The sequence below is a fragment of the Nilaparvata lugens genome, chromosome X (assembly GCF_014356525.2).
Source record: "Nilaparvata lugens isolate BPH chromosome X, ASM1435652v1, whole genome shotgun sequence".
Lineage (NCBI taxonomy): Eukaryota > Metazoa > Arthropoda > Insecta > Hemiptera > Delphacidae > Nilaparvata > Nilaparvata lugens.
This window is the reverse complement of record NC_052518.1, coordinates 14,345,473-14,361,955: the sequence shown is the minus strand read 5'-3', so window position 1 is coordinate 14,361,955 and position 16,483 is coordinate 14,345,473. Positions and strand designations below refer to the sequence as shown.

Here is a 16,483-nt window from a genome sequence, read left to right as displayed (position 1 = left end):
TTCTCCTGGCTTCTTTTCTTCTTTCTTCTTGGGTAGTTGGACCATCTCGGCGTAGCTAGGCTTCTTGATTGGAGTTGAAACTATCAGACTTGATGAAAGCTTCTCAATTTGTTTTTCAATCATGTTAAGTCTTTCATCTACCTTTGTATTTTGCGCGTTTCCCTCACTGCTCACTTCGGTTTTCCCTGCGATTACTGCAAGATCCTCACAAAGCACAAGAAATTCTTTATAGTCTGCTTGACATATTTTTTTCTTATCATACAGCTTTGTGCCCCAATCTTCAAAAGATGCCTTTAGAGTCCAAAGTTGGTTAACCAAATTATTATCTTTATTGGGCTCCATTGATTTTTGAGGATTATCACTTTCACATCTAGTATTTTCACTTTCCTCAAACTCCGATGCTAGAAACTGAGAAAGTTTTTCTGGCGATCCCATTTCATATCGAATTTACAGTATTTAACGTTGTACACAGTTCAATGCTCTGACCTAATTATCACTACTCCCTAGGGAGTTTTTCTGTTTTTTACTACCGAGATTCAGATTTTAAGTGATCATTATAAATCAGGTTTGGTAAAATAATAAAAATTGAACATTAAATTGATATCTCATGTTTTCCGATGATGGATGAAATATACCAAAAAATTTTGACATGGAATACCAAGTAGGGTAATAGAGTTACCCCCCAGGATAAATCTGCTAATAATTTCAAAAATAAAATGAATGAAATGATTTTATGAGATAAAATAGCTAAAGTGATGTTTTCAACAAGTACTGAAGGTTTCAATGGAATACATCAACATTATCTACAACAAAATAGAAAAAATGTGGGTTGGAGTAGTCCAATGTGGTCCAATTACCCAAAGAGATATCTTTAAGGTCTTTGCAATTACCCCGCTTGGTAGTAGAAGGGTTGAGGCTTGTACAGACCTTAGACCAGTTATAGAATAGACACGCTGGGAAGTCTAGCCTCTGTAGCCAACATCTACTGTCATATCGCCCCATCGTGACGTCATCATCGGATAGAAAACTTTTCTGTATTTTGTTTACATTGTTTTCCATAGCAGATTGTGTCTACTTCAGATGAAGTAAATTATTATTTATGAGAATGGACATAATATGCTATGGAAAACAATGTAAACAAACTCCACAGAAAAGTTTTCTATCCGATGCTGACGTCTCGATGGGGCGATATGGCAGTAGATGTTGGCTTCATCGACTTTCAGTATGAATCAAAGACCTTAAAGATATCTCTTTAAGGTCTTTGGTATGAATATACAATGAGGCGTGTCTATTCTATAACTGGTCTAAGGCACAGACATACGTCACAAAGTAGAAGCACAGTAAACATACAGTATGGAAACTTGGCTGGTACCCTGACGCAAAAATCCGCCTTCTTGTTAGGAAGAGCCGCATTGTAATAGTATTGATGGTATATAGGTTCGGATCACTTTATTAATCCGGATTAATTATTGATCTCGTTCACTGCCACGAGCCAATCAGAAGACCAGGATTGGAACTTCCTAAGGTCACGTGACGTGTATAGTATTAAATACTATAAAAAGTATTAAATAGTATTAGATACTATTAAAGTATTAAATACTATTAAAAAGTATATCATAGTATTAAATACTATGACGCAAATTTTGCGTCATGTAAAAAGCATTGGTTAGATAGGCGTTTGATTACAAGTTTCCATTCTGTATCTATTCTTTTGTAGAAGCACAGTATACGTACAGTTAAGGAATCTTGGCTATACCCTTACGCCAAAATCCGCCATCTTGTTAGGAAGCGCCGCATTGTAATAGTTTTGATGGTAGGTTCGGATCACTTTAATGGTCCGGATCAATTGATCTCGTTCACTGCCACGAGCCAATCAGAAGACCAGGATTTGAACTTCCCAAGGTCACGTGACGTGTTTAGTATTGGGGTCATGTAAAAAGCATTGGTTAGATAGGCGTTTGATTACAAGTTTCCATTCTGTATCTATTCTGTGGTAGAAGTAATTATTTTGTTCTTATTACTTTATACTTACTTCTCTCCTGTGCGTAGTAACCTGCAACACACGTTTTCACAACGCTCACCTAAAGATTTGAGATATTTAAAATAAATTTCGTGAGTTGAACACATTTTTCTTACTATACTTTAGTGATAAAATACAGTATCTTGCATTGTGAAAATGAGTTTTGAACATAAATGGTGCAAATAAATTGTGAATATTGTGGTGAGCCCATGTAACCTCAATCGTCATGCAACTGGTGTGATCGTAGGGCTACATGTTTTATGACTGCTTACATCTTTTATAATATTTTTGATTGCTTTTATCAATTATTGGCTACATATTCCTACGATTATATTTGATTTAAAACAATTTAAAAAACATTTTAACCTTAAATATAGCCACTTTAAATATCGCTACAAGTCAGCCGGAATCGACAGGAAAAAAATTGCTGGAACCATATAATTTTATCACTGATTTTTTTTGTGTTGAAGGGAGCCGATATCTGCAGTTTCATTCTTTTATTAAAATTTTAACATTAGCTCATTTAGTAACGAAAGGGAGGAAAAGATTATAAATAAAACATGAATTCTAATTTTTTTCCAATACTATTATTCTCTCCCTATAATAACATGTTTTAGTAACTCTGCGCACAGGCATCTAGCCCATGTAGACCATTTTCATATTATTCATTGTGCTCATTTCCTTTAATATAAGTTCTCATTGTTTTCCTTGAAACCTAAGCCACATTAAGATTTATATACTTGAATTTAAAAATTCGAATCAACACTTTCATTTCATTTCAGACACTTGAAAATTTATTTTGTTTTATACACGGTAATTTAGGTTCTAGGTTGATGTTGTAACACAATGGTTACCGGTATTAAGTTTTTTTTATTACAATGAATAAGCACAACATGTTTTATTTTGTTAAATGAAATTTTTGAAATGAAGAAACTTGTCTGTCTGGTTAGGTAAGTTTGAACTTAGTTAGGTGGGGTTAAACTTGATTAGTTCAGGTTGGGTTAGGCTTAATCAAGGTTATACCACGTTAATCTTGGATACGTTAGATTAATTTGGTTGGGTTTGGCTTGGTCAGGTTAGTTTGACAATCTGCTTAATTAAGCTTTTGAATTGTATTGGAAGCTGAACAGAATGTAGTCCTCGATACAGATCTGAAATCTTTTAAAGCTAAAATGCTCTTTCTTGCATTTCTTCCTAAAGATCTTGATAATTTATAAAGTTACAAACCTCAAACTCGTTCCAATGGATTCCCTGCAAAATTTTTACATAAAATTCAGTTAATCTAGTGGTACTGAGAAAAAATTATTAAGAATAAAAATTAAAAAGAGTTGTGTACAAATTTTTTATAACTTATTCTCAAATATCTCGAAAAATTTTGAGTTCAGGCTATCAAATGACTGAACATTTTTCCTTCAAAATTTATCGTTCTACAAAATCCCATAGTTTTAAATGCCTATCAATTACCATGTAAACAAGTTAACCTATTTGAACTGTGTAATATCTCAAAAACTACTAAAGTTACGAACTTGAAACCGTTTCATTGGATTCCTCGTCAAATTTTTCATAATATTGTACCATTTTAATACTTATTGTAGCCTTCAGTACATTGAAAAAAATCAACTTTCCGCCATGTTTGTTTAGCTAATACTTTGAAATCGAGAACAATGTGATACATGGTTGACCTCGTCTTGACCTCACCTGTCGATATAATTATATAGGTCTCAATGCTGGATTCCACGGCCCATATACTAAAGTGCCCCCGTGAAATGTACTTAGATATTTTATTTCTTGGTAAGTAGGCTAAGAGTAGTCTCAACCAAAAAGGTACTCAGTTATGTACTATTTATTATATTCAGTTACACAATTTGTTATTGATTTTTACAGGCTCTTAAGGATGGAGGACACGAACCCTCCAACTACGCTTTCATCCCAGCCAAGCCTGAAAAGCTCACTCTGAGTCGTTGATAGGTTCATGATGACAAAAGTGTCTAGATTTCAGATAATGTTTTTGGTGAGATATAGTGATATTTATCCATAATAGAACACTGGAATATTGTGTAAAAATATCAAGAATTTATTGAAAAGCTACAAACATGTTTCAACACCTGTGGTGTAAAAATTTTAATTTTCATTTAGCCTAGATTTTGAATTTTCACACTGAAGATGATACCGTAGATGTTGAAATATGTTTGTAACTTTTTGATAAATTCGTGATATATGTAGGCAATATTTCAGTGTTTTACTATTAGTGTCTAGATTATGCCAAGTAGATGACAAATATATATTTTTAGCTGTAAGACTTTTCCTCTTACAGTTTGATTCACAGTTTCTAGAAAACTCTCCTTGGAGTAAAATCACTAGTCACTATATAGTTATAGCCTATTAAAGTTGTACTTGCACTTGTCAAGTTTGAAATGTATGCTGTATGAATGTTTCAGAAAACGTGACAGCCCTGCAACCCGTGAAAGAAGGGAGGGGGCCTTCCACATTGCCGATGAGCTTCAACATTGTATGCGATTTCCAAACTGTGGCTAAACAAATTTAAAAATTTCGTCGAGCCCGGTGCAGTTGAAAACGACGATTTATTTTGCTTGCTTGCCTCTTGCGTTTACAAGGACCATAAACAAATGTCCGTACAAGTTTCAGCTTCTTCATGGGATTCCATTTTGCAAAAGTAAGTTATATAATTCATGGACTCACAAATATTATGTAATACGGCAAAGATTATGACAATAGAATTGTTGCAATCCCAGGTAACAACTATGACCATTAAACCATTACTCGAACTCTGCCTCCTATAGTTTAGGATGAAAATGTGATAATGCACAACAATTTGGGACAAGAAAAGTATATTGCATGATGTTTCCAGTCAAGGCGTTATCCGCGCAACAGACATTCATGGCCAAGTAATGCACGATATTTTCCACCACACAATCAGCAAATAATATGTTAATGAGTAAATAACTAGATAGAATCTTTCTAACCTAGAAACTGACTGGGAATGTATGTTTTCTGAGCATTATGGCGAATCAATTGTTTGCGTTCGTTAGTCTGACAAGTATGGCAGTTTCCTATAATTATTGCCGTTTCTATAATTGAAAATTCACTCAATACTTTATTACTTTCCTTTAATGTTAGTGTCCCATTTAATGTGAAATAGTGGCTATTGCTTTTCCTAGTCAACATTCAATTATCGCCTCTGTATATAGAACTCCTAGTTCTAATATTGAACTATTTACAGAGAATATCAACAATTCTACTTCTTTGCTCTGTAATTCACAAAAGTATAAACATTTTAGAGTGGTTGTAACAGGTGACATAAATCTTGATGTTGATATTAGGCATAGTCGTGCAAGGACTCTCAATTTTCTCGATATGCTGCAATCAACAAATTTCTATTGCCTCAACTATTAACCGACTTGATTCAACTCTTGTCTGTACAACGTTTCTCCAAATATAAGTCGGGGTGAAATTTAGTGTGCAGTGGAAGAACCACATCTGTCAGACCATCAAATATTTTTGGAGTCTATATTGCAAATCCAGTTATGAAATGTATGTACCACCTACTCACCTAATAATTTCATGTAAATTGATTGAATCATTTTTTGTACCCAGAAACAATGCCCTAGAATAATGGTAGGGAGTTCGGAAACACTCTGTACATAAAAGCGAAATTGCACTGATTCATCCCCGCAATCACTCACTCTGATTCATAAATCAACAGAACTGAAAATCTACTGAACCAAATACGTTCGGATTTGGTCGTGATGCTACTTTTGAGGGTTCCTTTTTACAGTTTTCAAAGAACTTTTACAGTAGTTCTTCTAGATTTTTCAAGTAGATTGAAACTTTTATGAATTCGTCAATTTCCAAGTAACCAGTATCTCAATTGGCATTTCTCAATTGTGTTGGTGAAATCAAAATGTTTTTGAATTGAATTTTGATATGTATTGCTTTAGTGGTTTCGGAGCTAATGTATGTGAAATAACTGAGCAAGGAAGAGCTCCAAGACGATGCATCATTCGATTATTGTAATGCATTATTCGATTAAGGTAAGGTATTGTAAGGTAACATGTTTGACTTGTTTTTCAGAATGCCAGTCGGAGGGGAAAACCTACGACTTTATGGCAACTATATGCCACAAAGAAGAGAGTACTAATAGCGGACATTACATTTGCTACGCGTTTAAGGACAAAGAAAAAATCTGGTTTGAATATGATGACAAACGTGTGATCAAGGTCACAGATGACAAGCTTGCCAGAATCACAAGGTCTGTACAGAATGTTACCTTCTTTCTCTATTTTCCAATCAGTATGCTTCAATGTCATCATGTACAGTATAATAATGTGTGTTAATGGTCTTCCAATACTATACTTCATCTTAGGAACTCGCTCCTCAATCATAGGCATTAGCTCATGTGAAGACCCTTCTTCATACTATTAATGTAAGGCAGTTGTTGTACGCTGTTGAACAATAAGGATAAATACAAATTCAATTCAAAATACCAATCATGAATAATAATAATGATAATAATAATATTGTGGTTGATCATGTTTCTAAGGAATTATATTAATCATCTCCTTTGCATTAACTGATGTATGTTGAGTCGCCCATAGATTCTAAATAAGTATCCAAGTTTAGCATTATTGACATTTCTGATGTGAATAATTTATTCAGCACCAATTAGATAATGAAGATGATATGACGAAGTGAGTTGAATTTACTTGAACTACTGATAGGTTCATGATGACAAAATTGTCAAGATTTCAGATACTGTTTTTGGTTAGTTATAGTGATATTTATCCATAATAGAACACTGGAATATTGTGTAAAAATATCACAAATTTATTGAAAAGTTACAAACATGTTTCAACACCTGTGGTGTAAAAATTTTAATTTTCATTTAGATTTTGAATTTTCACACTGAAGATGATACCGTAGATGTTGAAATATGTTTGTAACTTTTTGATAAATTCGTGATATATGTAGGCAATATTTCAGTGTTTTACTATTAGTGTCTAGATTATGCCAAGTAGATGACAAATATATATTTTTAGCTGTAAGACTTTTCCTCTTACAGTTTGATTCACAGTTTCTAGAAAACCCTCCTTGGAGTAAAATCACTAGTCAATATATAGTTATAGCCTATCAAAGTTGTCCTTGCACTTGTCAAGTTTGAAATGTATGCTGTATGAATGTTTCAGAAAACGTGACAGCCCTGCAACCCGTGAAAGAAGGGAGGGGGCCTTCCACATTGCCGATGAGCTTCAACATTGTAGGCGATTTCCAAACTATGGCTAAACAAATTTAAAAATTTCGTCGAGCCCGGTGCAGTTGAAAATGACGATTTATTTTGCTTGCTTGCCTCTTGCGTTTACAAGGACCATAAACAAATGTCCGTACAAGTTTCAGCTTCTTCATGGGATTCCATTTTGCAAAAGTAAGTTATATAATTCATGGACTCACAAATATTATGTAATACGGCAAAGATTATGACAATAGAATAGCCGCAATCGCAGGTAACAACTATGACCATTAAGCCATTACTGGAACTCTGCCTCCTATTAATAGTTTAGGATGAAAATTTGATAACGCACAACAATTTGGGACAAGAAAAGTATATTGCATGATGTTTCCAGTCAAGGCGTTAGCCGCGCAACAGACATTCATGGCCAAGTAACGCACGATATTTTCCACCACACAATCAGCAAATAATATGTTAATGAGTAAATAACTGAAGAGAATCTTTCTAACCTAGAAACTGACTGGGAATGTATGTTTTCTGTGCATTGTGGTGAATCACTTGTTTGCGTTCGTTAGTCTGACAAGTATGGCAGTTTCCTATAATTATTGCCGTTTCTATAATTGAAAATTCACTCAATACTTTATTACTTTACTTTAATGTTAGTGTCCCATTTAATGTGAAATAGTGGCTATTGCTTTTCCTAGTCAACATTCAATTATCGCCTCTGTATATAGAACTCCTAGTTCTAATATTGAACTATTTACAGAGAATATCAACAATTCTACTTATTTGCTCTGTAATTCACAAAAGTATAAACATTTTAGAGTGGTTGTAACAGGTGACATAAATCTTCATGTTGATATTAGGCATAGTCGTGCAAGGACTCTCAATTTTCTCGATATGCTGCAATCAACAAATTTCTATTGCCTCAACTATTAACCGACTTGATTCAACTCTTGTCTGTACAACGTTTCTCCAAATATAAGTCGGGGTGAAATTTAGTGTGCAGTGGAAGAACCACATCTGTCAGACCATCAAATATTTTTGGAGTCTATATTGCAAATCCAGTTATGAAATGTATGTACCACCTACTCACCTAATAATTTCATGTAAATTGATTGAATCATTTTTTGTACCCAGAAACAATGCCCTAGAATAATGGTAGGGAGTTCGGAAACACTCTGTACATAAAAGCGAAATTGCACTGATTCATCCCCTCAATCACTCACTGATTCATAAATCAACAGAACTGAAAATCTACTGAACCAAATACGTTCGGATTTGGTCGTGATGCTACTTTTGAGGGTTCCTTTTTACAGTTTTCAAAGAACTTTTACAGTAGTTCTTCTAGATTTTTCAAGTAGATTGAAACTTTTATGAATTCGTCAATTTCCAAGTAACCAGTATCTCAATTGGCATTTCTCAATTGTGTTGGTGAAATCAAAATGTTTTTGAATTGAATTTTGATATGTATTGCTTTAGTGGTTTCGGAGCTAATGTATGTGAAATAACTGAGCAAGGGAAGAGCTCCAAGACGATGCATCATTCGATTATTGTAAGGCATTATTCGATTAAGGTAAGGTATTGCAAGGTAACATGTTTGACTTGTTTTTCAGAATGCCAGTCGGAGGGGAAAACCTACGACCTTATGGCAACTATATGCCACAAAGAAGAGAGTCCTAATAGCGGACATTACATTTGATACGCGTTTAAGGACAAAGAAAAAATCTGGTTTGAATATGATGACAAACGTGCGATCAAGGTCACAGATGACAAGCTTGCCAGAATCACAAGGTCTGTACAGAATGTTACCTTCTTTCTCTATTTTCCAATCAGTATGCTTCAATGTCATCATGTACAGTATAATAATGTGTGTTAATGGTCTTCCAATACTATACTTCATCTTAGGAACTCGCTCCTCAATCATAGGCATTAGCTCATGTGAAGACCCTTCTTCATACTATTAATGTAAGGCAGTTGTTGTACGCTGTTGAACAATAAGGATAAATACAAATTCAATTCAAAATACCAATCATGAATAATAATAATGATAATAATAATATTGTGGTTGATCATGTTTCTAAGGAATTATATTAATCATCTCCTTTGCATTTACTGATGTATGTTGAGTCGCCCATAGATTCTAAATAAGTATCCAAGTTTAGCATTATTGACATTTCTGATGTGAATAATTTATTCAGCACCAATTAGATAATGAAGATGATTTATGACGAAGTGAGTTGAATTTACTTGAACTACTGATAGGTTCATGATGACAAAATTGTCAAGATTTCAGATACTGTTTTTGGTTAGTTATAGTGATATTTATCCATAATAGAACACTGGAATATTGTGTAAAAATATCACAAATTTATTGAAAAGTTACAAACATGTTTCAACACCTGTGGTGTAAAAATTTTAATTTTCATTTAGATTTTGAATTTTCACACTGAAGATGATACCGTAGATGTTGAAATATGTTTGTAACTTTTTGATAAATTCGTGATATATGTAGGCAATATTTCAGTGTTTTACTATTAGTGTCTAGATTATGCCAAGTAGATGACAATATATATTTTTAGCTGTAAGACTTTTCCTCTTACAGTTTGATTCACAGTTTCTAGAAAACCCTCCTTGGAGTAAAATCACTAGTCAATATATAGTTATAGCCTATCAAAGTTGTCCTTGCACTTGTCAAGTTTGAAATGTATGCTGTATGAATGTTTCAGAAAACGTGACAGCCCTGCAACCCGTGAAAGAAGGGAGGGGGCCTTCCACATTGCCGATGAGCTTCAACATTGTAGGCGATTTCCAAACTATGGCTAAACAAATTTAAAAATTTCGTCGAGCCCGGTGCAGTTGAAAATGACGATTTATTTTGCTTGCTTGCCTCTTGCGTTTACAAGGACCATAAACAAATGTCCGTACAAGTTTCAGCTTCTTCATGGGATTCCATTTTGCAAAAGTAAGTTATATAATTCATGGACTCACAAATATTATGTAATACGGCAAAGATTATGACAATAGAATAGCCGCAATCGCAGGTAACAACTATGACCATTAAGCCATTACTGGAACTCTGCCTCCTATTAATAGTTTAGGATGAAAATTTGATAACGCACAACAATTTGGGACAAGAAAAGTATATTGCATGATGTTTCCAGTCAAGGCGTTAGCCGCGCAACAGACATTCATGGCCAAGTAACGCACGATATTTTCCACCACACAATCAGCAAATAATATGTTAATGAGTAAATAACTGAAGAGAATCTTTCTAACCTAGAAACTGACTGGGAATGTATGTTTTCTGTGCATTGTGGTGAATCACTTGTTTGCGTTCGTTAGTCTGACAAGTATGGCAGTTTCCTATAATTATTGCCGTTTCTATAATTGAAAATTCACTCAATACTTTATTACTTTCCTTTAATATTAGTGTCCCATTTAATGTGAAATAGTGGCTATTGCTTTTCCTAGTCAACATTCAATTATCGCCTCTGTATATAGAACTCCTAGTTCTAATATTGAACTATTTACAGAGAATATCAACAATTCTACTTCTTTGCTCTGTAATTCACAAAAGTATAAACATTTTAGAGTGGTTGTAACAGGTGACATAAATCTTGATGTTGATGTTAGGCATAGTCGTGCAAAGACTCAATTTTCTCAATATGCTGCAATCAACAAATTTCTATTGCCTCAACTATTAACCGACTTGATTCAACTCTTGTCTGTACAACGTTTCTCCAAATATAAGTCGGGGTGAAATTTAGTGTGCAGTGGAAGAACCACATCTGTCAGACCATCAAATATTTTTGGAGTCTATATTGCAAATCCAGTTATGAAATGTATGTACCACCTACTCACCTAATAATTTCATGTAAATTGATTGAATCATTTTTTGTACCCAGAAACAATGCCCTAGAATAATGGTAGGGAGTTCGGAAACACTCTGTACATAAAAGCGAAATTGCACTGATTCATCCCCTCAATCACTCACTCTGATTCATAAATCAACAGAACTGAAAATCTACTGAACCAAATACGTTCGGATTTGGTCGTGATGCTACTTTTGAGGGTTCCTTTTTACAGTTTTCAAAGAACTTTTACAGTAGTTCTTCTAGATTTTTCAAGTAGATTGAAACTTTTATGAATTCGTCAATTTCCAAGTAACCAGTATCTCAATTGGCATTTCTCAATTGTGTTGGTGAAATCAAAATGTTTTTGAATTGAATTTTGATATGTATTGCTTTAGTGGTTTCGGAGCTAATGTATGTGAAATAACTGAGCAAGGGAAGAGCTCCAAGACGATGCATCATTCGATTATTGTAAGGCATTATTCGATTAAGGTAAGGTATTGCAAGGTAACATGTTTGACTTGTTTTTCAGAATGCCAGTCGGAGGGGAAAACCTACGACCTTATGGCAACTATATGCCACAAAGAAGAGAGTCCTAATAGCAGACATTACATTTGCTACGCGTTTAAGGACAAAGAAAAAATCTGGTTTGAATATGATGACATACGTGTGATCAAGGTCACAGATGACAAGCTTGCCAGAATCACAAGGTCTGTACAGAATGTTACCTTCTTTCTCTATTTTCCAATCAGTATGCTTCAATGTCATCATGTACAGTATAATAATGTGTGTTAATGGTCTTCCAATACTATACTTCATCTTAGGAACTCGCTCCTCAATCATAGGCATTAGCTCATGTGAAGACCCTTCTTCATACTATTAATGTAAGGCAGTTGTTGTACGCTGTTGAACAATAAGGATAAATACAAATTCAATTCAAAATACCAATAATGAATAATAATAATGATAATAATAATAATAATATTGTGGTTGATCATGTTTCTAAGGAATTATATTAATCATCTCCTTTGCATTTACTGATGTATGTTGAGTCGCCCATAGATTCTAAATAAGTATCCAAGTTTAGCATTATTGACATTTCTGATGTGAATAATTTATTCAGCACCAATTAGATAATGAAGATGATTTATGACGAAGTGAGTTGAATTTACTTGAACTACTGATAGGTTCATGATGACAAAATTGTCAAGATTTCAGATACTGTTTTTGGTTAGTTATAGTGATATTTATCCATAATAGAACACTGGAATATTGTGTAAAAATATCACAAATTTATTGAAAAGTTACAAACATGTTTCAACACCTGTGGTGTAAAAATTTTAATTTTCATTTAGATTTTGAATTTTCACACTGAAGATGATACCGTAGATGTTGAAATATGTTTGTAACTTTTTGATAAATTCGTGATATATGTAGGCAATATTTCAGTGTTTTACTATTAGTGTCTAGATTATGCCAAGTAGATGACAAATATATATTTTTAGCTGTAAGACTTTTCCTCTTACAGTTTGATTCACAGTTTCTAGAAAACCCTCCTTGGAGTAAAATCACTAGTCAATATATAGTTATAGCCTATCAAAGTTGTCCTTGCACTTGTCAAGTTTGAAATGTATGCTGTATGAATGTTTCAGAAAATGTGACAGCCCTGCAACCCGTGAAAGAAGGGAGGGGGCCTTCCACATTGCCGATGAGCTTCAACATTGTATGCGATTTCCAAACTGTGGCTAAACAAATTTAAAAATTTCGTCGAGCCCGGTGCAGTTGAAAACGACGATTTATTTTGCTCGCTAGCCTCCTGCGTTTACAAGGACCATAAACAAATGTCCGTACAAGTTTCAGCTTCTTCATGGGATTTCATTTTGCAAAAGTAAGTTATAAATAATTGATGGACTCACAAATATTATGTAATACGGCAAAGATTATGACAATAGAATTGCCGCAATCGCAAGTAACAACTATGACCATTAAACCATTACTGGAACTCTGCCTCCTATAGTTTAGGATGAAAATTTGATAACACACAACAATTTGGGACAAGAAAAGTATATTGCATGATGTTTCCAGTCAAGACGTTAGCCGCGCAACAGTCATTCATGGCCAAGTAACGCACGATATTTTCCACCACACAATCAGCAAATAATATGTAAATGAGTAAATTACTGAAGAGAATCTTTCTAACCTAGAAACTGACTGTGAATGTATGTTTTCTGTGCATTGTGGTGAATCACTTGTTTGCGTTCTTTAGTCTGACAAGTATGGCAGTTTCCTATAATTATTGCCGTTTCTATAATTGAAAATTCACTCAATACTTTATTACTTTCCTTTAGTGTCACAAAGGAAACTTAAGAATGGTCTGCCTCAGGGCTCAGTTCTTGCCCCTCTCTTGTTCAGTCTGTATATTGCTGACATGCCAGAAACCTTGACTAGAAAACATGGCTATGCTGATGACTGGGTATTATGGACACAGTGTAAATCATTTGAAGAGTCAGAGGAAATTCTTACAGATGACTTGAGAGAGATGGGTAGGTACTTTCGAAGATGGCGTCTCCAACCAAATGCCAGTAAAACAGAAGTTGCATGCTTCCACCTGAACAATAGAGAAGCTAACAGAGAGCTAAGAATTCAATTCGAGAATAGAAGCCTTAAACACAATAAGGCTCCAAAATATTTGGGCGTGATACTTGATAGGACACTTTCATTCAAAGAGCACCTAACAAAGACAGCAGAAAAACTAAAAACCCGAAACAATATTATGCAAAAACTTTGCGGAACATCATGGGGAGCTTCAGCATCTACATTACGCTCTACAGCCCTAAGCCTTGTCTTTTCAGCTGCTGAGTACTGTGCTCCAGTCTGGATGAATAGCTCTCATGTTCATAGGGTTGATGTTCAGCTAAATAACTCAATGAGAATGATAGGTGGTGTTCTAAAATCTACCCCTGTGGAATGGCTCCCGGTGTTGAGTCACATCCCACCCCCAAATCTTCGACGCATGAATGCCCTAACTAGAGAGTACAAGAAGATACAGGAAAATCGAAGCCTGCCAATACATGAGGATATACAAGATGCCAATCAGAGACGTCTGCAATCTCGTAAGCCACCGGTTAGGACGGCAATTACAGCCTTAGATTCAGGTTTCCGTATAACTGAGGCCTGGCAACAAGCGTGGTCAGCAAAGCAGAACATTGACATCCCATTTGTAACCAAAAGGCCACCAGGCTTCGATTTGCCTCGTAAAACATGGTCGGCATTGAATAGGGTACGAACTCATCATGGTAGATGTGCCTATCTGATGCATAAGTGGGGGAAGGCTGACTCCCCTTTCTGTGAGTGTGGAGCAGTCCAGACTGTGAGACACATAGTGGAGGAATGTCCCAGATCAGCATACACAGGTGCACATGAAGATTTCCTGGTGGCTAAACCAGCATCAATAGCCTACTTAAATACCCTGGAAGCATGCCTCTAATTTCCAGGTCAAAAGTGACTAAGATATTTTCATTCGATTTATATATGAATTTTCTATTGTTTTCTTTTTTTTCCGAATTTTGTGATCATAAATGTGTTGTGTATACTGCCATACGCTAAATAATAAATGTCAGTGAGTATAGCATTGATGGTTATTTAATGTGAAATAGTGGCTATTGCTTTTCCTAGTCAACATTCAATTATCGCCTCTGTATATAGAACTCCTAGTTCTAATATTGAACTATTTACAGAGAATATCAACAATTCTACTTCTTTGCTCTGTAATTCACAAAAGTATAAACATTTTAGAGTGGTTGTAACAGGTGACATAAATCTTGATGTTGATGTTAGGCATAGTCGTGCAAAGACTCAATTTTCTCAATATGCTGCAATCAACAAATTTCTATTGCCTCAACTATTAACCGACTTGATTCAACTCTTGTCTGTACAACGTTTCTCCAAATATAAGTCGGGGTGAAATTTAGTGTGCAGTGGAAGAACCACATCTGTCAGACCATCAAATATTTTTGGAGTCTATATTGCAAATCCAGTTATGAAATGTATGTACCACCTACTCACCTAATAATTTCATGTAAATTGATTGAATCATTTTTTGTACCCAGAAACAATGCCCTAGAATAATGGTAGGGAGTTCGGAAACACTCTGTACATAAAAGCGAAATTGCACTGATTCATCCCCTCAATCACTCACTCTGATTCATAAATCAACAGAACTGAAAATCTACTGAACCAAATACGTTCGGATTTGGTCGTGATGCTACTTTTGAGGGTTCCTTTTTACAGTTTTCAAAGAACTTTTACAGTAGTTCTTCTAGATTTTTCAAGTAGATTGAAACTTTTATGAATTCGTCAATTTCCAAGTAACCAGTATCTCAATTGGCATTTCTCAATTGTGTTGGTGAAATCAAAATGTTTTTGAATTGAATTTTGATATGTATTGCTTTAGTGGTTTCGGAGCTAATGTATGTGAAATAACTGAGCAAGGGAAGAGCTCCAAGACGATGCATCATTCGATTATTGTAAGGCATTATTCGATTAAGGTAAGGTATTGCAAGGTAACATGTTTGACTTGTTTTTCAGAATGCCAGTCGGAGGGGAAAACCTACGACTTATGGCAACTATATGCCACAAAGAAGAGAGTCCTAATAGCGGACATTACATTTGCTACGCGTTTAAGGACAAAGAAAAAATCTGGTTTGAATATGATGACAAACGTGTGATCAAGGTCACAGATGACAAGCTTGCCAGAATCACAAGGTCTGTACAGAATGTTACCTTCTTTCTCTATTTTCCAATCAGTATGCTTCAATGTCATCATGTACAGTATAATAATGTGTGTTAATGGTCTTCCAATACTATACTTCATCTTAGGAACTCGCTCCTCAATCATAGGCATTAGCTCATGTGAAGACCCTTCTTCATACTATAATGTAAGGCAGTTGTTGTACGCTGTTGAACAATAAGGATAAATACAAATTCAATTCAAAATACCAATCATGAATAATAATAATGATAATAATAATAATATTGTGGTTGATCATGTTTCTAAGGAATTATATTAATCATCTCCTTTGCATTTACTGATGTATGTTGAGTCGCCCATATATTCTAAATAAGTATCCAAGTTTAGCATTATTGACATTTCTGATGTGAATAATTTATTCAGCACCAATTAGATAATGAAGATGATTTATGACGAAGTGAGTTGAATTTACTTGAACTACTGATAGGTTCATGATGACAAAATTGTCAAGATTTCAGATACTGTTTTTGGTTAGTTATAGTGATATTTATCCATAATAGAACACTGGAATATTGTGTAAAAATATCACAAATTTATTGAAAAGTTACAAACAT

The 16,483-nt window shown here is 34.6% G+C and overlaps 1 protein-coding gene and 1 non-coding gene across 4 annotated transcripts in view; both read left to right on the top strand.

The window, feature by feature from the left end:
- The first annotated feature begins 1,965 nt into the window (after nt 1-1,965).
- LOC111044894 lies at nt 1,966-8,977 on the top strand. The gene is made up of 6 exons (XR_005573175.1): nt 1,966-2,112; nt 3,905-4,031; nt 4,459-4,694; nt 6,113-6,290; nt 7,225-7,460; nt 8,882-8,977. It is a non-coding gene; the product is annotated as an uncharacterized LOC111044894 (transcript).
- A 43-nt stretch (nt 8,978-9,020) lies between these two features.
- Nucleotides 9,021-16,483, top strand: part of LOC111044895 (ubiquitin carboxyl-terminal hydrolase 33-like) — a 33,094-nt gene continuing 25,631 nt past the window's right edge. For 2 of the 3 annotated variants that reach the window (XR_005573174.1, XM_039442477.1), the window contains exons 1-4: nt 9,021-9,059; nt 9,995-10,230; nt 11,652-11,829; nt 12,772-13,007. Coding sequence is in view for 1 of the 3 variants with exons in the window: in XM_039442477.1 (XP_039298411.1) it covers nt 12,961-13,007 (47 nt within the window). In the remaining 2 variants the exon portion in view is untranslated. Of the gene's footprint in view, nt 9,060-9,994; nt 10,231-11,651; nt 11,830-12,771; nt 13,008-15,706; nt 15,884-16,483 lie in introns of all 3 variants that reach the window. The other variant, XR_005573173.1, reaches the window with a different exon arrangement.